Below are 24,147 nucleotides of genomic sequence, written 5' to 3'. Positions count from 1 at the left end.
CCCACCACCTCCCACCAAGTCCAATTTCAAGTCAAGAAAGGAAAGACCAGGTTCCAAAAATTTGCTAATTATTCCAAGGGACAACAAACAAAGAGGGAAATATTTCCAGAACAATGTCATTGTAAATTGTCAAGTTCCTTCTATGAAACAAATTAAAGCCTTGTTACTCTGCTGACACAAATTTCAGCCAGTGCTTGAATTCATACTTATACTGATTCTTTTATCTTTCTAACTTTAATGTGACAAAAATGTTAATTTATTTATTTTTTTTTGCTTTGGTGTTAATACCACAACTAAAATGATGTTATATTACACATTACAAGTTTTCAGTCATCAAATATGTGGAACATTTATCCCAAGTAAATATATAACTGTATAAAATACAGTTGAGTTACATCGATACAGAGATTGGTTTTACCAATAACCATTGCCCTAGAAATGGTGATGTTTATGGAGGTGGAGAAGAACTCTTATACAACTAGTAAATCCATTTCATCGTGGTCTATGTGCACATCCTCAATTACCCTTCTGACAGCCCAACTTTCCCCAAATACTAGTTATGTTACTCTGAGCAGACTGTGGGGGAGCCAGCTCTCAATGGGTACAATGTGGCCAGTGATTCCTGGCAGGCCTTCTACCACCAAGACCTGTCAAAAGTATCTCACACTGTATTTATAGAGGGCATGGAATCTCTGGGACTTCTGCAGAAATAGAAAGTCCTCTGGCTTCAAAGAAGGCAGAGATTCTGTAGCTTTAGGGAGTGGGGTTTCAGTAACTGTAACGGGATAAGACTGAAGAGAAGATACACACAGGAGCCCATAGGCACTCCTTCTAGTGACATTGTGAGCACATAAGCCTGTCTTTTCATCAAGGAGGCTCACTTGTGACACTTATTCATATTAGGATCAGACCACGGATTTGTACCTGAAAGTCACCATTTCAATTATATTTGGTAAAGATCTTTTAGGTAATTAGAACTTACGTACACTTTTTCAAAAACTACCTCTAGTTTAATTCTAGTATTACCAGCATACCTGAAATTTTAATAACTATCACTCTAATAGATATTAGTCTAAATTAAAACAACAGTGATAAAACAAATTTCACCTTTTCTGAATTTCCATCTTACTGAAATAGCAATAACCAAATTTATTTCCTGGAATCAGATTTCTCTACCAACCACCTCCTATTCCATGAAAAAAGTTAATTAAACTTAAAATAAACTTGAAATTAAACTTAAAGGAAGGAGACTAGCTAGCTAGCTAGCTATAAAAGAAATATAAAAGAGATTGATCTATCTATCTATCTATCCATTTGTTTGTTTCTCTCTATCTCATGACTTGGATTTTACATGTAATTTCCCTTTATCCCTGTAAAAAACGAAAATTGTTAGTATATGAATTTCTGGCTTAGGAAACACATTTTTGTCTTAAATGATAGTTACAATAAAAATGTTAAGATGCTAGAGAACCACACCCAAGCAGCCTTCTTGGGAGCAGGTCTTCCTATTCAAATTGAGTCAAAGCTTTAGGCAAATAGAAGCTGCTTATTTTCTAGTTTTCAGTCTGTGAGGTTGTTTATTCAATTCATAGAATCATTGAATTTTAATGGTGAAAGGGACTATGGAAATTATCTAGTTAAATCTCCTCATTTCACATGTAACAAAATTGAGATCATTCTTTTTATGTGTACCCAGCCAAAATTAAAAGCATAACTCAATGCAGTATTTCTATTTATATAATTAGGCTTCTAAGATACCTGTTGACACACATGAAATTCCATTTCAAGAGTCATAGAAACCTCTACTTCATGTGCCTTATAATAAAACTGTATTGTGTCCTTAGAGAACGTCTCCCTTATAGAACTCAAACTTGACTCTGAGTCTCTAACACGTGCTGAGTGAGAAATGATAGCCCCAGAATCAATCAGACTCTAAGCATCTCTAATGTAAGGCTTATATCTTAACTGGCTTCATAGTTCTAACAATGAGCAGAGTACCTATCACATAGTAGGGCTTTTTTAAAATGAGTTCATTCATTGAATGAATGAGTGATTGCTCTAAATGTTAGTGCAGTGAAGTGAACAAGAGGAGAAGAAAAATGTGAAAATCCTTCCTGGGCTAGTTTGCGTTATTTAGTTGCACTTTGGGATGTTTATCAGCACTTAGATTCCCAGTGGTTTGTTACTACTGGTTTTTACCTGAAGTTCTTACAAGAATAGGTACCACCCTTACAGGTTTCTATTCTTAATGCTCTAAAAGTGTATTGGAAACACTCCAATAGCAGCATGACTGAATGCAAACCTGCCATTAACTAAAGACATTTCAAACCTCCATAACCATTTACACAGCCCTCCTTCTCTTCCCACTTTAATTTAAGCTTATTTCACCACAGACTCATACGGTCATTTAAACCAAATGTTGCTGTCTGGAATCCAAACAAGCATGAAGACTTGCTCTACTCCAACATGCTCCCAGTCTTGTCCTCAACTCTCTAAGTTCAAGTGAAGCTATAGAAATTTAAACATCTTACCATCCAGATGGTCCACGTAACAATACACATCATAAGTTTCATGAGGAGCACGGAATCCGTAGGTCCTAACTCCTTCCTTGCCCATCATATCTCCGTAACAGCCTTCTCGGGGAGTCCGGATGGGATATCTGGGGAAATAAAGGACTAGGAAGTAGCACTTTACTCTCACTCCCAAATTAATGAATTAAAGCTGGTAGCCCCCAGACCTCTCACCTGACGGTCTGATCAGACAGCCAGCCTGCATCACATTGCTCAAATCCATCTTCATAGGCAGCGTTGAGCTGCTCTGGGGTTGCTATGACAGCCCCAATATCCAAGCAAGCCTTCTGTGCAGTCTCAAAATTCAGAGTATACCTGCTGGTCGCCGCCCTGTAGTGAAACACAACCCCTGCAAAGAAAGCAGCAGACATTTACAGGCATGTTCAAGTCTTCCACCAAACTGTGAAGTTTCTCATTGGAGTGATATGTCAGATTACTTGCTAACGTGGAAATAACATCATGATAACTCTTTATTTTTACTTTTTGTAGCATTATGCAAAATTATGGTGATCTCAGGAGCCCCAGAATTGCCCTTCAGCCAGGTGTCCTATTCTGCTCCATTAGCGTTCCCCAGCCAGGAATTTTCTGTTCCCATGAAAGCTATCGAAGAAAAACATTTCAGCCACTAAATCCCAAATGGTGACTGGTTGTCCTAATTACAGGTAGTATTCAGGCTATCATGAGAACACTGGACCACTAAAGGGAGTAGGTGCTGCAGGAGATGCAAAAAGAGTTAAGGGGGCCGCAAGATCAACTTGTCCTCCTTCATGCTTTCACTCAGGGCCAACTCAATAGAAGCACACAAAACTGCTTCACCAACACCACTTCCTTCAAACATACAACACTGAGATACTTATTTCCAGAGACAATAGACTAAAATGGAAAAGACACTGGGCTATGTATGAGTGGGAAAGCTTGTTCCAATCTTTAATTTGCTCCTTAATCATATATAAGCCTTAATTTCCTCCCTCATAAAGTGTAACTAATATTGCTCATGTTATTTGATTGATGTGACGGTCAAATTAGGTATAGAATTTAAAGATGTTGGATAGGCTACTATGATAAATGTTTATCGTATTCACTAACTGATCAGCATAACTTAGGGTGTCCGCTATGAAAGGTAAAATGTATGATTTTTATCCCAAAGAAGGCCTGAAATAAAGTTCTCCAGACTCTCCTGGGTAGAAGCCAGGCATCCTGGCATGTGCCTCAAATTCCACTTTGTTGTATTTTAGGAGTTGCATAAACTAGTGGTTCTTAACTGTGTTCCAGGGCTCAAGGAACACTCAAAGGCTTGTTCCTCAGCAGCTGAGGGGGTGCAGCGTTGGTTCTCTCCTCCCACTTCAGCAAGAGCATCTCCGTTTTTAACTGGAGTAAATATGGTGACTCATTTCCATGAGACAGCAAAGTGAGTCAAGCTAATGTGCCTGGGAAGTCACTGGAAAATATAAATTGGGGCAACTGGGTCTTACGGATGAGATTTTATTAGGAGTCATATCATTTAAGATTACTTTTTTGTTGTGCAGAATTAATTTTGGTTTCTAAATGTCTTCCACTCTCCTTTTATTCCTGGTAATTTTCTGGAGTTGACAACAGTCTCTCATTCACAGCCTGCCTTCTAACTATAAGACTGTCTCCCAAATGCCCATCCTTAGATTGTCTCTTTCTTCCAAGACAGGTATGTGCCAATGAAGTGTCTATGGGGCAGCAGACTAGTAATGTCAGAGATAAGCACCTCTATCAGTGTAAAAAGACCTGCACAGGTACCAATTAGATGCACTGACAATTAACATTCATTTTCCCATTACTGATCAAATGCGGTTTAGAAAATATGTACCTTTATAGAATGACTCTAAAATTACCAGGAAGTATATATGGTGCTATCTAATAAGTATGAGAGATAGCTTATAATGATCTCTAAGGCTTAAGCAAGACTTTGAATGGTTTCAAATTAGTCTTATGTTGATCAAAGCTTCAAATAGCCTTCTTGGTAATTAAAAATCTTCCGTGTGCACTGAAGATTGGCAGTAAGGGGGCACAAGGGGGACTCCATGACCAAGGCAGGGAATATCAGGCTGTATAAGTATCTGCAATTGTTGGGATAATTTGAAGACGTCATGGGGCTAAGGGGATTAAGTGAGGATTTCCATTGTTTCAGAGGGGCAAGGGGCAAATCCACTGCTAATTCTGTGATGATGAAAATTGTAAGAGCTGTTGAACTCCTTTTGGGATTTTAAAGACATATATATAAATTTATATATAGTGTGCATCTAACCCTATATATATTATATATATATATATTATATACAGTGTATCCTACACTATACAAAAAAGAGAAAGAGAGAGAGATCAGTAGAACAAAACAATCCTAGGCTAACCAAAATAAATGATAAAAAGGTTAAAAAAGCAATGATACCAGGATACTTAGTGGATGCCTGGAAAATACAAAAGTAGATTTATAGGAGACAGCAATAGAATCTGAATGCAAAAGGATGTTTGGAAAATGAATTTGTCACATCTGAAATTCGAAGTATTTCCTTTTGGCTACACAAGAAAGAGTTTTAATAAAACCGTTTGTATATATTTCTGAAAGGTAAATATTTTATAGGGAAATGGAGGGTTGGAAGAAAAATCTGTTCCATCATGCCTGGGTATTAGAATTTTGCTTAATAACCTGCCAAAATATTCTGCTTCCAAGAGCTACAGCATGATGTGTGTACCCAATTAAAGCAATTTTTCTTTGCTTTGTCTCCTAACTTAAATTCAAATGACATATAAACCACCACTGAAAGGGGGCTAAAACTAAAATGTCTCATTGCAAGTCTTAATGGATAACAACTAGTGTATTGACCTTAAAAAAAATTCACTGAGTACTTGTTTTGATTCAATTTAAGTGTTTATTGCATCCTAGCCTTTTTAAAGCACTATGATATGTACCATGGTACTTATTAAGTGCCTTATTTATTCAATGTAAGTTAATACGTAATTTATATTTCATAAAAGCAAATTCAAAGATTTTAATAATCATTTTAAGGGAGTGGGAAAAAGGAGGAAAGAGTTTGTGTGTGTGTGTGTGTGTGTGCATGTATACACATACACACACATACGTAAGAATTAAAACAAAATGTAGGTCAGTCTTTACAGTCTTAAAAAATAATCATTGTTCTCAATAATGAAGTAATGATTCTTGAGCTAAAATACCATGTCTTGAGGTATTCATTATATCCAGTATAAAAAGTCACCTTCTTTGATCCCCAAACAAATAACAGTTCATTTTTGGTGAAAGACATGGACTGCTGGCTTGAATGATGTTTTTCCCCACTTGTCCACACCCTGATTAATGACTACTTTTGAATGTTGTTCCACCACACTTCTGAACCAAGTATCGCGCTATACTACCTACTTACAATTCCCCAAGCCTTACCATCCACGGTCAGTGACACTGTGTCTTGTGTGTCTTCAATCCCATACATGACATCGCAACGGTAGAGGCCCGCGTCACTGGCGAGCAGTTTGACCATGGTGAGGGAGGCATCGCCCACGTCCTCGGGATGTGTAGGTACTGACACTCTCCCTTTGTAGCCCTGACCAATCTTGATATTCCCATTTTGGGCCACAAGAACAGTAGTCTCCTTTAAATCTTTTCCGTTCTTGTCCAATTCAATCTTAGACCATTTGATTCGGAGAAATTCACTGTTGTTGTTGTAACTGGGTGGTAAGGTAGGCATGGTTGAAAAATGACACGGTAGGTTGACTTTTCCAGAGAGTGAGCCCTTAACAGGTGGGCTTTTTTCCACTTTGACTAGAGGAAAGAAAAAATACCAAATTAACAAACTGAGTCCATGAAATATGTCAATGAATAAGAACCCTTGGAGGGGTTTAGCTATATCTCCAAAATGTGAAATAATTAGAATGACTTTCTATACATAAAAGTATACAATTTTAATAATGTTTTATAACAAAGACAGGGATTTATAATGCTCATTTTTTATTGAAGTATAGTCAGTTTACAATGTTGTGTCAATTTCTGATGTACAGCATGTTTCAGTCATACATATACATACATATATTCATTTTCATATTCTTTTTCATTATAGGTTACTACAAGATATTGAATATAGTTTCCTTGTACTATACAGAAAAATTTCATTTTTTATTTTATGTGTAATAGTTAATATTTGCAGATCTCAAACTCTCAATTTATCCCTTCCTACCTCCTTTCCCCCTGCTAACCATAAATTTGTTTTCTATGTCTGTGAGGCTGTTTCTGTTTTGTAAATAAGCTCATTAATGTGTTCTTTTTTCTTTTTTTTTAGATTCCAGACATGAGTAGTATTTTTCTGTGCTAAAAATATTGCATTCATTTTAAAGTATTTGTAACTTAGTGTTTAACATGAACAAAATAAATGATAAAATAAGGTAAGTTTGGAAGGCAGGGAATCAAGGGCAGGAGAAGACTAGACTCAGCAATGTAGGTTTAAAAGATTGGACCAATGTTGAACTACAGATTCACGTCTACTGGTCAGAAGACAAAAAATGATTAAGATAACTGCCACGTTATCTTAGAGGAAATGAAAATAAAACTCAAAAGGGAGGTGAAAAAATTTTAAAGTACTTCAGTGGACTGGAGCAGGGGGACGTGCAACACTCGAAGGACCCTCTTTCTTTCAGTATCCAAACCAAAAGCTTTCATCATAATGACAAATCCAGCTGCAGTCGCTTTGCAGTGAAACATTACCTCTCAACTATATCCTAGGGAGAAAGTTGGCTCCTCTTCACCTAACCCTTCTAAAGTATTAATCTACAGAATGTCTTTCATTTTAAGCCCTTCAACTTTTAATGAGTAAGAATACATTGACTACAATTTAACACCTTCGCATGCAAAAGCAAATGTCCTTTCACTCTCACAGGAATCTATACCTCTCCTCCCCTTCTTTTCCCTATCTTCAGTCTCTACTAGCTGGCTAGACAATGTGTTGGTAGTAAGAACAGAAATTATCATTAATGCACAAGGAACTCTCAATATGATGAACTGTTATAGTAGCCTCTAAGTGGAATGAAATCATGCTTCTTAACTGACAAAATTATATGTATCTAACAGTGTGTTAGTGGTCAAAGGCATTAGTAACACACATCTCAATACGGACATGCATCAGAAATGATACAGATGTCGGTGTAGCCCTGTGGACTCAGTTGTGTATAAGTCATTTTGAAAACTGCAATTAGAGATTATGAAGATATTATGCTCTTTAAGAAAAAAGTGCTCTTTATTGCTAAAGATTGAAATTTAACTTCAAACAGATTGGATCCATCAGGAAGATGAAGACAGCACAAAGATACCTTGCAGTTTTTCCTCAAGAATAGGGTTCCTGAGGAAGGAAGGGGTGAGAATTCTATGATCTAAAAATCTCCTAATTTATATTCATCGTATGTTCTAGGAAATCCTATCTTCCCTCCTGAAGAATTATTTAGATGACGAACTTCAATAATAAAACATTGCTTTTTTAATGGAGAAGAAACATCCTTCCCATCAACCCCAATTATGGTATAAATTATAAGACTTTATTGCCTCCTTAAAAATGAGTTTAAGTGGCTTTCAATTCCTTAATATTCATTACTAAATTATAGTTCTTTTCACAATTTTAGAGGTATCGGCGCAGATATGAGATTTAGCCCAATCTATCTGATTCAGTTGGGAGGTTTCTGACACTTAGAGCATTATCCAATAACTGTGCTATAATGAAAAGACATATTAGAACAAAATTACGTCAAAAGGCAATTTACCATGGGTTATTTACTGTTCTGGATGTTTATAGATACAAGAAGATTAAAAGCTTCAGTTAGATGTAAATATATATTCACACAGAATCCAGCCTTAACAACAAGATTAACAAAAAGCTGTGTGGCCAAGTCTTTTGTGTACGAAATCTTGGGTCTTAAATGCACTGGGTAACAAGAACTAAGTTTACCAAATCTAAATATTTTAAGAAAGAAATTTAGGAGTTCAGAGGATAATGTTTATAGATTATACAGGTTAGAAAAAAAACAAAAACAAAAACTGCTACCTGCAAGAGCTTGTCTGAAACTCTGACAATGCAAGAAATAAAAATAATTGCTAATAGAAAGTTCACTATTCCCACCAGATAGTCTGTGGTCTAAATGGACACAGTAAGGAAGAGATCTCTAGATAATGAATAATCGCCTTTCATCCTCTGTCAGTAAATTCTGCAGAGCAAGGATGATGTAAGTTCTCTCTGTACAATTTGACCACACACACACAGAGATCTTGGCCAAGTAAATGTCAGATTGAGAATAGGGGAATTTATCACCCTCTCAAGTGGTAATATCACTCTCAGTCATTCATTTATTCATAACTGTGCCTGACTCCATTTATTGATATTAGAGGAATATCCAAATAACGTAGTCAATGCTGGATAATCAATGTAATGGGCATTCTGAAAGCAAAGAGTTCTTTATGTGTTGATATAAAGCCAGTAGAGAAGGTGTTTATTAATGTTAGTCATTGATCTTTTGAGTGCCCAGAAATAAAAAGAGAAAACCTTAAGATGAGAGTACTTGTATTGACTCAACATGTTACTGCTGTGTGATCCACTGTGAACTTTGCAAATCTGTTTCGTATGAATGGATCTTACATTTTTTACTTTTAACCCCCCCCATATGAAAAGTCACAATTCTTCTGAAATGAGCCCCAAACTAAGGACATCTCTTAATAGTGATCACAGATCTACGAAGAACTTGATGCTTGGGGGTAAAGTACAACACGGTGGTTAAGAACATGGACTGTGGAGCCGGACGGCCTGGATTTGACTCCAGGCTCCATCACGAAATTGCCGTTTCATCTTCTACATTAGCTATGTCTCCAAACCTCTTGGTGTCGCAGTCTCCTCACGGGGAGAATGAGAATAAAAGCACCCGTCTCATTTAACTCATGGAGAATTAAAATTTTAAAAAAGTTATGAAGTAAAATACTGAGAACAAGGCCTAATATGTAGAAACGACTCAATATTGTTAGCTATTGTCACTCTTTTAAAATACTGTCAAGGAGGTATACCATAAGTGTTTGCTTTGTCTCCCCATTGTTTGTATGAATCTTTTCTTTGTTTTCAGCAGAGGGATAGTTGTCCTGTTCTTCAAGGTCCTCCCTTTCCTTTCTCTGTAATTACTTTCTATTACTACCCACCCAAACCAACTCCTTTTCTTTATCTCTTTCTTATGTCCTCCTTCTTCACTGGATGCTGGTGTTCTTTCCTCTCCATAACCTTCAACTTTACTTTCTGAAAATGCTGAAGAAGACAGCTCCTGGGTTGTTGTTGCATTGCTGGAGCCTAGAGTCTAATGGCCACCTAGGTCATTCATTGTGGTATTCACACATTGTTTATTTATTCATTCACTTATTTACTCAATACATACAATGACTAAGTGCTAGAAGTGTGTCAGGAACTCTGCTGGAAAATGAAGAACAGCTCTCTCAAAGCTACAGTCTACTCGGGAAGGAAAACAAGGAATAACATATCATAAACAAGTGGTATGGGCTGTAATAGCTGTAACAGCACAGGGGACAATGGGAACACAGAGAAAGACCGGAAAGGGGGATGAGAGGTGGGGAAAGGGGATGCCATCTCAGAAGTCAGCTCATCCTTGATTCCCTCTCTTGCCCTCACCACACCACATCCAACCCATTAGTTGGTCTAAATCCTCCATCTCCACATAGCCAATTCACTTCCTCTCCAGCTCCACTGCCACCACCTGATACAAGCTCCCCGTTTCATGCACAGGCTAACACATTAACCTCCTAAATGATCTCCCTGCTGCCACTCTTGCTTCCCTACCATCAAATCTGCACAGAGCAGCAAACACGGAATTTTTCAAAACATTCACCAACTCATGTCTTGCACCTGTGAAAACTTTCAGCCCTTCCTCCAGTGCTTCTTATTGCACTGGGAATAAAGTTCTGTCTTTTCTAAAGACAGCAGTGCCCTATATGGATCAGAAATGTAACACAGTGGTAAAGCTCACAAACTCCCGGGACAACCTTGGGCCCAGTTCTGCTACTTACTGGTTGAGTGACTTTGAGCAAGTCTCTTAGGTTCTCGGTACCTCAGTTGTCTCTAGATGACACACGTAATGAATGTTTCCACAAGCTAATGTTAAGCACTTCAAACTGCTCCTGGCTCATAGGAAGACTTTTTCCAAGTGTTAGATACTATTACTACTTACATGAACTAATCTCTGCCTATCTCTCTGTCCATATCTCCTACTTTTTTTTTTTCCTACTTTCTTTTTGACCACTGCTCTTCAACTCCAGTGACCTTTCTGCTGCTCAGACACACTGCATTTCTTCCTAACTTGGGTCAGATCTCAGCTGGCTGGCTCCTCCTCGTCATTACCAGATCAATTTAAGTATTACCTTCTCAAAGTATTACCAAAGGTGGCCTGACTACCTCCCTGCCACCCCATGCCATTCCCTATAATGTCACTCTGCTTTCTTTTCATCAGTTCAAAAGTACTTGGGTTGTTTGTTTACTTGTTTATTGCCTGTCTCATGTAAATAAAGAGATTAAGTTTAATGAAATCCAATACAATGTATGGCTCACTTACTGATATAACCCTGGAGACCTAGACTAACACCTAGCACATAGAATGTATTCAAACAATATTGTCAGTGGATGGATACATGCACGGATGGGAGGAAGGATGGATGAACCAATAGATGGAGTGATACTCTGAGACTTGAAGAATGAACTAAAGTAGAACCATAGAGAATGAGAGAAGGAACTGCAGAAGCAGAAGGAATTGTGCCTGAAAAAAACAGACAATCCGCAGGTCTATGAATGGACCTGTAAATGATTTCAGATACTCTGAAGCACAGAGTGTGAGAAAGAAGTGGAAACTATGTCTGGAGAGTCACCTAGACAGGGGCAGATCACTGAGATTCAGCACAGAATCTTTCTTCATGGACCAGAGTTCATCATTTTGGAATCACAGAACCCTCGTTAGGTGGATATATAATTTAAAGCTAAGAAAGACAGTGCATATGTACTTATCCAGTTACTGAGAGAAAGGGAGAGATGGAGGTTGGGGCAAAAGCTTGGCTATCAGCCTTCTCTCTATCTTCTTGACGTTTTTCAAATTCTTCCCTCCTTACTGTTAGTCTTTTTTTTTTTAAATAGGAAAACTTTTGAGTGGTATTTAAGAAGGTAGAACTTAAAAAGATGCCCAATGCCATATGTGAGCTTTTTTGCACAGTCTGAAAGTAATCTGGGAAGTAACTGAAAGCCCATTTGTTTCTTTACATACTGTTCATTATTTTGTTATGATTGATTTATTTAAAACCATTGTGTTTAGCCTAATAATATTTTAGCTAAAAGTGTTAAGCAACAAATAGATCAAAAATTAATCCTTTATTTTGATGATTTCATATTTGCATTCCATGCCCCAGTACTCCAATTTTTATTTCAATGAGTCTTAAAGAAACTGTTACCACACTCACCTTTATGTAGTGCATGGGCAGCTATTAAGGTAGAGCACATCCATAAGATGCTCTTTATAGTTATCAACATCTTGTCCTAGAAACGAAGAAAAATACAAAGTGAATCATAAGCATTCAGGTTTGTGGGAGGCCCTAAATCACATGCTGTTTCTGCACTATATATAATACAAGTACAAGAAGCAGCTCCTCTTGGATTGTAAAAACAGAAGGAACCTTGCAATAGGAGAAGTTGTCCCAACACTTTAATTATTAGTTTGACTCTCACCCAATGTGGTAGTTACCAAAATAATTCCAGAACCCAGTTTGGGGACACAGAACAATGTGGACGTGTGGGGCAACCACAACGGGGTAGGCTGTTGGAAGAACAATACAGACCACAGCCTAAGTAACTAGCGGCTAGGAGCTGGCCCAAGGAGGGAGAGGCAACCACAAAGTCTATTTAGAAACAGGAAGTTGGTCATAGATGGAGCAAGAGACGATGGGGAAGCAATAGGGAGAGATGTTGAAAAAAAGGGATTCACATCAAACGTGAGGTAGGAGGAAACCCTTTGGTGGTTTATGCTCATGGTACCAGAAAAGAACAAGGACCTCAGCAGGCTTTTTAAAGCAGACTCAATTTTGTTTCTAGGAGACTGAACAAACAAAATAAATGTATTATAAGGAGCTGTTAATTACAGAAAAGACCAGTGCTTGCCATGAGTTTTAAAGCAGTTCCAACAGTCTGAAGGGTAAAGAATGAAAGAAAACACCCTGTACTGAGCATCAAGAAACCCTGCCCTGGCTTTGCTATTAATTTATTGTGGCACTTTGGGGAAGACATTTGACAAATCTGGGTCTCAGAATGGTCCCTTCCAGCTCAAATTTCTATGAAGCTATCATTATGAAGAGAATAAGTACCATTGCTAGGAAGCATCTAGAAATCAAAGAGCCAGACTCAGAAGAACTGCAGAAGACTGTTTGATCTCCACAGTTGTTCCCTTCTCAGTTACATTTCGAACGGTTCTATAATGCCATCATTGGCTGGCTACCCAGTAGCCATTTCTCTTTCTCCTTTCTAACAAAACCCTGAATCCATACTAGAATACCCTCCTTCACGCAGTCATATCCTTTAGAGGAACTTGAGTCAAATCTCAACCTGAGGGGATGATCCTGATTATTCTAAGTCAATTACACTGGTCTCATTTCTTTTGCTAGTGGTTTTGAAATGAGTATATGATGCAATTTTGGCCAATGAGATGTGAGAGGATATTGCAGGGCAGAGTTGCTCCTAGGAAAGACATATTCATTTCAAGAAGAGAAAAAAGAAAGAGATGGTTGCTTTTCTTCACCGGACATTGTCAAGATAGGCTATATCTTGTGAAACTGCTGTATCCATCTTGTATCCATGAATATATAAAATAGCCTCTTGGATGAAGTTGAGACAGAATCAGGAAAGATAGGGCTGAGTGCTCAGGTGTTAGACCTACAGCCAGCCACACCTTAGAACTTTTTTATGCGAGATAATAAATTCCTTTATTGTTTAAACCCAATAAAATCAAGGCTTTTAGTTATTTGTAGCTGAAGGCATACTGACACATATTTGAGTTAGTGCCCTAAACAACTTCTTTAGAAAATATCTAAATTCCATATTATTTAGAAAATGTAGATTAAAAAGAAGTAAATGCTGTAAGAATCCAAGTCCAATTTGGGCTCAAACTCAACGTCATAATTTATGGCAGCTATTTATTTTTCTTTGATATTCCTCTCCATTTGCTTATTTTATATTTCTTGAAATAAACGTTAGAACTTTTCTATATCAAAATTATAAAATTCTAGCTATTTCCTGAAGACTGTTTTTTAACCTAATGCATTATATTTCTCACATTTTCCATCAATAGGCCATTTGACAACTCACAGTGAAAAGTATATGGCTGATAATCCTAAATTAACCTTGATAATTAAGTTTATTATTTATCATATAATTACTGAGATATGCTAATGGATGTTGTTAAACACTAACTGGGAAATTAGGTCTCTACGTTTCTGGATTTTTTAATAAGATACTACAACAAGCAGGAATTATTTATCTATATCTCAATACTATTACAATATTTCAGGAAAAAATTAAAATATCAATTTCACATACCCTCAAGTTTCCAACAAAATGAAATTTTAGATTGTATCATACAATGCTATTAAAGACAGTGCATTCCATAAGTACTAACTGAATCCAAATAAGAAAGCTTTCTTTAATTATGCTTATTAATAATAATTTCCTATTGTCTTTCAAGAAAAACGGTTCCTATTTTTTTCCTTTTTTTCAGGAAACTTTTATAAGCATAATGTTAAAAGTCTGAGCTCCACTGTCAAATAGCCCTGAATTCAAGTTCTGAATCTTCTGCTTATACTCTGTGATTTTGGGTAAGTTACTAACTCTCTCATTTCCAGTAGCTACTTAACAGTGAGAAGCAGTACTTTATTGATGTGATTGTGAGAACTGATAAAATAGCTCAGTGATACACAGTATATTCAGTACTCGATTTTTATTATTACAATTTCTAATTCAAGCTTTCTATTAGTGTTTTCTTCCTGGTGTCATATCACTAATAGTAAAAAGAAAAGTATTTAAAGCTCTTGGATTTGAAAATTATAACTGGGGTTGCCATTATAGCTGTGTACAACTTCATGCTTACAGTAAATTGTCCCATAACTTAATGCTATGTGCTTTGAATCACTACTTAGAAATACGTTTTATCTCCTACGTGAAACAGTCAGCTTCTGGAAGGCAGAGCCAGTATCGTATTCAACTTACTAATTCCCACAATATTTCCACAGTGCCAGCTTCAGACTAGACCCTTGAGGGAGGTTTGTGGACGAAATGCATGACCAATGCTTCCATTTTCTATTCACAAACACACTCTGAAGACAAATGTCAACAGTCTTTTAAAATATGGGTGAGTATGCTAATTAACACCTGAAATACACTTGATATTTACTGTGATTCAATTGTATCAGATGTTTATCAATATCCAGTGTCAGTAACAGTATCAGAGGAGAAGGTGTAACCCTGACCAGAAATGGGTCTTCTGCATCCTAATTTCAAATCCAGGACAGATAGTCAAAAGTCTAACTCTTTGTGCCATACTTCATCCTTATAAAAGTGTCTTTTTTTTTTTTAAGGGAAGAGGGAAAACAGTCCTTCATCTGTAAAGCAAATATACTCATCACTTGCCCAAGTAAGGCCACCCCTAACAAGGTTAGGGAAGGAAGCCAGTGCATTAAAAGTATAAGGGAAAGATCAGCCATGTTTTAAATATATTTGCATGAGTATGTTTAAATAAATTGCCAACATTTAAAATTTGAGTCTTCACACCAAGTCTTAGATCTCTGACTTCTTTTGGAAAATCAGATCTAACAGCTCTAGGTTCATATTCTAGCTGGTCAATCATCAATACTAAGCAAGCATCAGCCTTTGGCCTTAGCTCTGTGCACTCAAGGTTATCACTGGCCCCACTTGGCCTCTTGTCCACTTCCACTCCATGTCTGTTTCCTGAAGTCACTGGAGTTTGCAACTCAAATGCCCAAAATTCTGGCTTCAGACCTACATTTTCATTGCTTCTTCCTTTAGAGTCCATGGGCATTCATTCTATTTCTCTAATCTTCATAAGTCTATGTCCATGTTCATGGTTGTTACACACACTATTTGCCTTCTCTGAGTTTACAAAATAAGAAACTTTCTGAAATTTCTTTCTATTTTAAGCACCACTCTGACCCCCTATTTCTATTCTTCTGCTCTTCTGTGGCTGTCTTGTAAGCATTATCTGTTAGTGATAACAAGTCTGTCTGCATAGAAAGACCTGGGCCATATGAGAGCTAGTGCCTATATTTAGTCTTCTGTTCCAGTGAAGTCAATGAGAAGAGGAAAAGGCCATTGAACAATCAAGTCACAGCTGACTCAGGCTGTTTAATTGCCTAGGAGACACAAGAGACAAGGTCAACAGGACCTTGAGAAATGTCTATCCATGAGAAATGTCTGCAGAGGGGATTAAGGGTCATGCAAGATTGGTTGCCTCTGAGAAAGAGAGAGCCAAGCTTCTAATAAACAGATATTTAGTATTCTCTCTTAATTTGGGGGAAGCTCCACTGAGCAAAGGGTGACTTAAGGATGCAGACACAATGGTATGTCTTAGAGTTTTCGAATTAGTTACCCTAGACAATCAAAGGTCTAGGATACCTCATCCACAAACTGGATGTAAAGAGCCTTGTCCATCATGTTGCTACTGGGTACTTTCTCAAAAGAGGAATCTCTGAAATGCAGAATGAGATATCATGGTTTAAACATGAAGGGTCATGAATTTACTTCACAGGAATAGTGGCACCATGTGAATTTATCACCTACCTCTGACTGGATTCCTGGACCTGGACATGGCTAAGCTTTCTCATGTCATTGCTCCTTAGCACTACTCTGCTCTCTGCCTGATCTTCATCCTTGATCTAAAGCACATGGCACTCTCCAGTCTCTTCCTCATGCTCTAGTTTCATCATGGCACATTGTAGATGTATAATTGGGAATAGCCTTTCTCTGCCCACCATAATATGAGCTCCAGGAAGGCAGTCTGTGATGTTTTGGTCGCTGCTGCATCTACAATGTCCAGGACACCCAGCAAATATTTGTTGAATAAATGAATATGCCCATTTTGTATGTAAGTAGATGCATTCTATATACACCGTGTGGTACACGACTTTCTTCGCTTAAAGTACAGTATATCTCAGAGAATACTCGGCTAATATAGTTTGTCTGTGTTGTTTTTAACAACTGCATAGATTCCCCCTACGTGAATGTAGCATCTTTTATTTCACCAGTTCCTGTGATGAGCCTTTAAAGTGTTTCCAAAGTTTTCCTATTAGAAATAAGCTGCAAAGGGCATCCTTGTCCATTTCTCTTGGATGACATTTGTACCAATATCTATGTGACAATATCTAAAAGAGGAATTGCTAGGTCAAAAGGTATATACATTTAAAAATTTTTTGATAGCTATTACCAAATTACTTTCTAAAGAAAATAAACCTGTTCACATATAGAAGAGATCCACTTTCCCCACAACCAAGCCAACCCAAACTTTCATCAAACTTTTCTATCTTTACTGCTCTGACTGATGAAAAGATGGTGCAGCATTTCATCATTTTTTTAATTACTATTTCTTTCATTATGAATGAGGCCGACCAACCTTTCATATGATTTTAAAACATTTATATTTCTCTTTCTGCCATCTGCACAAAACTTTTGCCAATTTTTCTTTTTGATAGATTGTGGTCTTTTTTTTTTTTTTTGTAAAAGTTCTTGGTGTATCAAAATAGTTGTTAGCACTTTATCTCTCACACATTGCTGATATTTTCCAGATGTGTTATTTGTTTTTGTGTAAATAATTTAATTGTTATTTAGTCAGGGTTATAAGTCTTTTCTACTACGGCTTCCAGGTTTTATCTTTTCCTTAAAACAGGTTTCTCTACTCCTAACTTATTATGTTAAAAATCTCATAATTTGCTCTAGTTATTTTTTAAATGTAACTCCCTATATTTCCTATTAGAGCTATCTAAACTTTATTTTAGGACAAGAAATGAGGTAAAGATTGACTAATACTTTAAGTGGACTTGACTTGTTGTTTTCAATAGAATGAAGTCTATTTATCATATACACAAGTCATGTCTTCATTTCCACTGAATTTCCATGTTCATTTGAGTCTATTTCTGGACTCTGTCTTCTGTTCAGTGAAACTAGATGATTCTGAAAACAGTATGCCTCTCTCTAACTCATGTTATACGTTTAGTAGGAAATACATGATTTGGGTAATGCTGTTATTATTATAGAATTTGATCAATATGAGCACCAGGGACATAGCTTAACACCATTTATTTGTGTAGTTTTCCTTTATCAAAGCCTTTCCACAGGTATTCACTCGTTTGATGTTTATTACTGCATACCCATTTAAAAGATTTTGGCACCAAATATCTAAAAGTTTTGTCTTAACCTGGTTTTCTCAGCTAATCAGTGCAACTCGAGCAATTCAAAGCCTAGCACTCATTCCACTGCAGTGCAGGTAACATCAACTCAGTAATTTAACAATAGAAAGATGATAACTTACCTATTATGTATGTGTTTATTATAAACTATGTAATGTCATTTTATAGACATAAACACTTCTTAAAATTCCTAGAAGAATGAGGTAGGATGTCTATAGATACAGAAAAAATGTAAATTTAAACAGAGACCTGCACTTAAACCCTTTTAAAGATGATACATCTATTCAGAAGTTTCAGGAAACATGACCAACAAACACATTACATAAAGATGCTTTGCACTGACCACTGAAATAGAACCGCCCCTGGCACATTCAGTGAGAAGAACTTGGCAGTCAAAAAAACCCTGCAAAAATATATACATAATAAATGTATAAATGTATACATATGTAGTTAACCATGTCTAGGCTACCGGAGGAAATTGGCAAAAGTTCACTAATCAAAGTGGAGCTTAGCCAAGACATTTATCCCTACTTCTCCTTGTTCTGATTCCAAATCAGAGAGAGTGCGGGCCTTGTGTTTTCTGGTAAAGTACAGACCTATGCAGCAATCAGCATGTTTTCTCATACCAGGGCAAGTAACCCTCAACAATGACTGTTTGTGAGTCCTAACTGCTTTCTCTAGGTGGGTGGTGTAATACTAGCCTACTACAGTCATTCATTCTTTTCCTCAAAAGAACCATGTGTCTTGAGTAGTTCTGTTCAGTCACAAGGCAATACCCCATTTTAAATACAGTGTCTAGTGATGTTTGCCCATGAAAAAAGTCAACAGAAATGTTTAAACTCCACTGAAAAAAGGAAAACTTGGTTATACAGCTGTTGGGAGACTGTGTTGGTTGCTCTTTCGATTCTTAAAGTCTCTAATGTTCACCTACTGGCAATTATTAACCACAAAGTACTTAAGCATAGTAATGTGAGGAAAGAAAGAACAACGACTCTATCTTTAACATTAATCATATTCAGCCTTAAATTAACTTTTGAGGTCCTTTCCAAACAATTTGCAAGGGTGCAGATATAGGTATCTTAGGATATCGGAGGTATTTCCTTCCAGTTTGTAATCACAGAGAAAAAGAAGAAACCTACGTCTGTAAACTTATTAATCTAAGGGGATTCTTTTCAAACTTTATTTTTAAGAGCAGGAAATACAATTTAGGGATAACTTTAAATTTCTTTTTTTACTTACTAAGAAAAAACAAAACTTTGAATTCTTCCACAAATCTTTGACGACTGTCCTGATTCTCATCCCTCTTCCCACCACCCACAAGGAGATTAAGGACTGTGGACTTCCTGCTGGAGGAAGTAATTGCTTAACCACTTTGGAATCCATGGAACCCTTGGCAGTATTAGTTGGGACAGGCACATACAATTGTAAAAATTTTCCTTCCTTTACGTAGAGCTCAGAACTATAAGTCAGTCTCTGAGAACTTCTGCTTGATAGGCTCTCACAATCCAAGTTATATAGTCCCCAAGCTGGAACAGACTTTTATCTCAGAAAATTAGTTCTTGCTTCCATTGGTGCCTTCCTATTTATATATTAAACTCACAACATCCTATTTTAGGTCTTTATATGAATATTTTCCCTATAGATTTGGCACAATTGCCGAGCAGTGCTTAAAAGAATTTGGGTCACAGCTTTCAGAGGGAGTCAAAAAGAAAGGGAAAGTTAATCAATTATATGTCAGAACTGGAGATGGACTAGATCACTTAAACTGTTCTTCCAAGATAAAGCGAAGTAAGAGAGTCTAAATGCAGCTCTAAGTGGCAGCGTCTACTCTGTGCGACATTCCCCCAAGCCACTCGCTCAGTCATTTCATAAATATGAGCTGAGCTCCCACTGTGGGCCGGACCGGAGCTAGAGCTCCTGATGCAAAGGGATCTGAGTTACACCCACAGCCCCTAAGGTTTGTACTCATGGAATTCTATCAGTCCTCTCAATGGCAATTGTTTGCCATACTAGGCGAACTCTTTATGACAGTCTGGAACGTGACTATCCTGTCATTGACTAAAATGATCTTTAAACCGACATGAACATACTTAAAAAGTCAATATATGGAACACAGGATAAACTCGTCTCATATTTCTGCCAAAAAAGTTTGCTTGGAGTAAATCTTTACTTATTTCCTGTCGCAAGGCAAAACCTCCTCCTAGCACTCCCAAGAAGCAAGAAAAAAACATTCAAAGATCTTTTAATAAGAGTGTTTAGTGCCGTCTAGATAGAAGTCGAGTGGTCTCCTGCAGCCGCCCGCAGCCTAAACGCGGGGTGCGCGGCCGCTCCTTTTCTCTCCCTGCCCCGCCCGGGGCCCGGGGAAAAGCAGCAAAGCCACGCCCCCACTGGCCTCTGGGCGGGGACCCAGGAGGCGCCCCGCCAGCCTCCGCGCTGAGCGACTGCCGGTCCAGCAGTGCCGCTGTCTCCGAGTCCAAGGAGTCACACCCGTCTAGGGCCGGGAGCTTAAGTCCCAGCCCACGTAGCGGCGGCTGGTGAACCCCGGCCCTGCGGGAAGCGCCCGGGAGGGTTCTCACCTCCGCGCGGGCTGAGCGACTAGAGAGAATTCTCCAGCCCCAGCCGGTCTAAGCGGCTGGTCCCCCGCCTTCCTTCTCTCCCAGCACGCCGCTTCAGTAGCGTTTGCTATCATTCTTAGGATTAAAACAATGGCTTTAAACGAGACGCAAAATTCAGTCCAAAAATCTTGAAACGAACCCAGCGGGTCTGCCCCCGGCTGTTTGCGTGCATGTGACTCATTTTTATTCCTTTCTTCTTTCCTTTCTCCCCACTGTCTCTTTCCTTAACTTCTTTTTTTTTCCTCCCGGCACCCTCCTCCCAAATTTCCACGTTCGAGGAGTGTCGTGAAATTGAGGACGTTTAAACGTTACGCTGGGGGCCCTTTTTAGGCAATACTCTGGGGCGGGGCCCTAGCATTGGGTTCCAGCAGTCATGAGCCTTAGTAAAATTTCCGAAAGTAAGGCACTCTGTATGGTCTTTCTTAAAGTGACGCCCAAGATTGAGCACCAACGCCGCCCGAAACCTGGATCCTCCCCTGGGCAAGTGTGTTAGACCATCAAAATGCAGACTTGGCCCAGAGTGCCTCGCACATCCCGGCTGACTTGGGAAAAAGCGCTTCTGCCCTTTGCAAAGCCAAGTCTCCTTTCTGGGTCCTCCAAATGCCTAGATTTACGCCGCAGATTCCGAAGTAGAAAACAAGTAAAGGGTAAGCTAGGGTCCTCCATCCTTGAATACACGATTGTGAAAGTAGCTCCTTTGGTTTTGGGGGCATGGTTTTCTTCCACCTGTGCTGGATTTCTCCATCAGGGGGCGCCCACACCCGCCACAAAACTCCCTATTCCTAGACATCTGGGTTCTGCAAGCTCAAAGCACTCCAACTGGGGGCAGATCCGAAGGAGCGCACCGCCTCCCTCGCTCCTCCCTTCTTGTCTGCCTCGGCGGACAGGGAAGGCAAGGAAGGCAGGGATTTCACACTAGCCATTCATTTGTCAGCCGTGGGGGAGGGGACTCAAGAGCGAAAGGAACCGAGCAGAGGCTGAGAGAGGGAAAGGGAGGCAGAGAAGATGGAGACAGAGAGGAGAGACAAAGATGAGAAACGGAACGCAGAGTGAGGCTGTCCTTCCGCCTGTGGGTGTGCACACCGCGGGGCAGCTCTCCAGGCGCCGCATAGATTTCTCTTCCCTCCCGTAGCATCTCCCGGAGACATGCAGGACTTGCTGAGGCGCAGCTGGATCCGAGAGCAAATAGTTTCAGCTATGACACTATTATTCTACCTCGCTCTCCGCTGCCTAACACACTGACCGCTCCACGCCCAGTGACACAGAGTGAGCTGGGGCAACTCTAATACCCTCTAGCCCGCACGCACCAGGGATGTCGCTCGGGGGCATCCACGCCTCCGCAAGGCGGTGGGGAGCTTCAGCCGAGGGCGTCCCCCAGTGCTGCCAGCACTCGCTCTCCCCAGCCGCGCGACCCGCCAGTAAAGTTGCTCAACTAGGGCCGCGAGCCGGGAGGGGGTGGGGAAATGGAAGGAAAAGGAAGACTGCTGTAGTCCGGGAGAGAGGGCTGGTCCTAGAGGTCCCAGATTCGGGTCCCCGCGCCACCTTTGTCTGAAGAGCACTCTGAGAACTGGTTTGCTCGTTGAGGCGGGAGCGAAAACCACTTCGCTCCTCAGGGTGAGAGAAAATTCCTGCACATCCCTGCTGGTTCGGGGCAAGCTTTTCCCGCCCTGGCGCCTAGCAGACCTCCGCGGCGCTCCAACAACCCCACCCCCATCCCCTGCTCCCTACCGGCCGGCTCCGGCGCACCGCGCGCTGGACAAAAGAACCCAGGGGCACAGGAGAGAGCCTTGACAGCCCCTAAGTCGCCAAAGACACGCGGCCCGGGGACCCTGTACCTCCCCCGACTGGACCTCCTCCCAGACCGCCTGAGGGCTGAGGGGGTCACGTCCGCGCAGGTCCGGGATCGCCCTGTCAGGAGCTGCCCGGGAGCAGCTTTCCAGGAACGCCGGGCACTGACCACACACCAGGGGCCGGGAACCAGGTGGCCTGCACCAAGGCGGCTCGGGAAACTTGTATGTGGGCAAGTCTCCGGAGTCCCCATTCAAACTTTTGCCTCGAGCAGGTTAACAACAACAAAAAAACCAAGGTGCCCCGCGTCCCTCCTTCCTCTCCAGCTCAAGACCCCGAGACGTTTCTAAGGGTTCTGTGCATTCCCTTCCTTCCCTTCCCCCCGTTCCATTTGTCCTTCTACCCCCACCCCATCCCAGGCTTCTTTTGTCTGGATCTTTTTCAGCACCAAGGTCCTCTGTACTTCTCTCTCCAAACGTCCTTCTGAAAGTTACCTGCATTTTTAAAGTGCATATATTTTCTTAACTTCTCCTCAGAGCGAGTTATTTTTTGCCTTAATTAAAGCCTTCTATCAATTACAATGTACTTTTCCCCCCCTAAACTCGCTTTTTTTTTTTCTGTAAGTTTTTCTTTTTCTTTTCTTTTTTAAAGGGGGAACAAAAGAAACATGATTACCTTGAAAGGCGGCTTATTGCAGTTTGGGGGAAAAATTCACCTCAGCGCTGCGCGAATGGGCTCGGCGTTGGCGGGGCGGGTCACATAGGAAGCGCGGCGGTCTGGGGAAGGGTGCGGAGGGTGCGGGATGGTGCTGGAGGACGCGGGGCTGACGGCAGATTCGGGTCCCAGCGCCTGTCCACCGCACCTAATGTTCGCGGCTGTTGCGCCCGCCCGCCTGGAGTTCTTCCCCAGAAAGGCTCGGGGCAGCTCGTCTGCAAGTTCAAATGCGGGTTGTGACACCCATCATCATTATATCACTGTACCGTCAGCACCGAGGAGGAGACTCAGCGAGGAGGAGGAGGAGGAAGAGGAGGAGGGTTCATTCACAGTCTCCTGAAGCGCCCCGCAGCTTCAGCCACTCCTAAAAGCCCAGGCTTGGAAAGCAGGCAGAGGGGCGGAAAGGCAGCTCCCCGCGCCTGCGGTAGGGACCGCCTGCCTCCCTCCCCAGGCACTCCCACCTCTCGGCGTTTCTTCCTGACAAGAAGTACCAATAGGCTTGGGGACAGCCGCGCTCCCCATTCAGCGACTCACTGAGCAACATCGCGCTGTGCGCAGGGAAACCACTGCCCGTCCACCCCTCCCCCCACTTCCCCGCCCCCCCCCCCCCCGGCTGCCAGTTCTGGGTTAGGGGAAAGGAGCCCCCAGGCTCTTGTGGGGCAGGCCAGCACTAGACAATTGAGTATCGTCAGCTCTTCTTGGGGGCAAACGAAACTCTGTAAAATCAGCAAAGAACTTGGTTACAGCCTGTTCACGCGGCCACCGAGCCTGCCTGTCCCATCTGAAGGCACTGTCAGGCTCCTGGCTTCTGCCAACCTGAAATAAACACTGAGAAAACGAGATCCTTCTGAGACCTAGAAGGAAAGTGTAAGAATTCCCCACTGCCTTCCTGGGGAACTGCCCAATGGGGTGCCCAACGTCACTGCGCAATCTACAAAGACCCTTGTAA

The 24,147-nt window shown here is 40.4% G+C and overlaps 1 protein-coding gene across 2 annotated transcripts in view; it reads right to left on the bottom strand.

The window, feature by feature from the left end:
* The window catches only part of VCAN (versican), a 104,548-nt gene extending 80,907 nt beyond the window's left edge, over positions 1–23,641 (bottom strand). Inside the window, exons 1-5 of one of the 2 annotated variants that reach the window (XM_010982005.3) lie at positions 23,160–23,641; positions 12,082–12,157; positions 5,995–6,372; positions 2,745–2,919; positions 2,532–2,659 (exon numbers count right to left, since the gene is read on the bottom strand). In XM_010982005.3, the coding sequence (XP_010980307.3) occupies positions 2,532–2,659; positions 2,745–2,919; positions 5,995–6,372; positions 12,082–12,151 (751 nt within the window). In that variant the 5' untranslated portion in view covers positions 12,152–12,157; positions 23,160–23,641. The remainder of the gene's footprint in view (positions 1–2,531; positions 2,660–2,744; positions 2,920–5,994; positions 6,373–12,081; positions 12,158–23,159) is intronic. The other variant, XM_010982006.3, reaches the window with a different exon arrangement.
* Between the last annotated feature and the right edge of the window lie 506 nt (positions 23,642–24,147).

The sequence above is a fragment of the Camelus dromedarius genome, chromosome 3 (assembly GCF_036321535.1).
Source record: "Camelus dromedarius isolate mCamDro1 chromosome 3, mCamDro1.pat, whole genome shotgun sequence".
NCBI classification, from domain to species: Eukaryota; Metazoa; Chordata; class Mammalia; order Artiodactyla; family Camelidae; genus Camelus; species Camelus dromedarius.
Note: the sequence above shows the minus strand (reverse complement) of the source record. Positions and strands in the feature narration are given on the sequence as shown.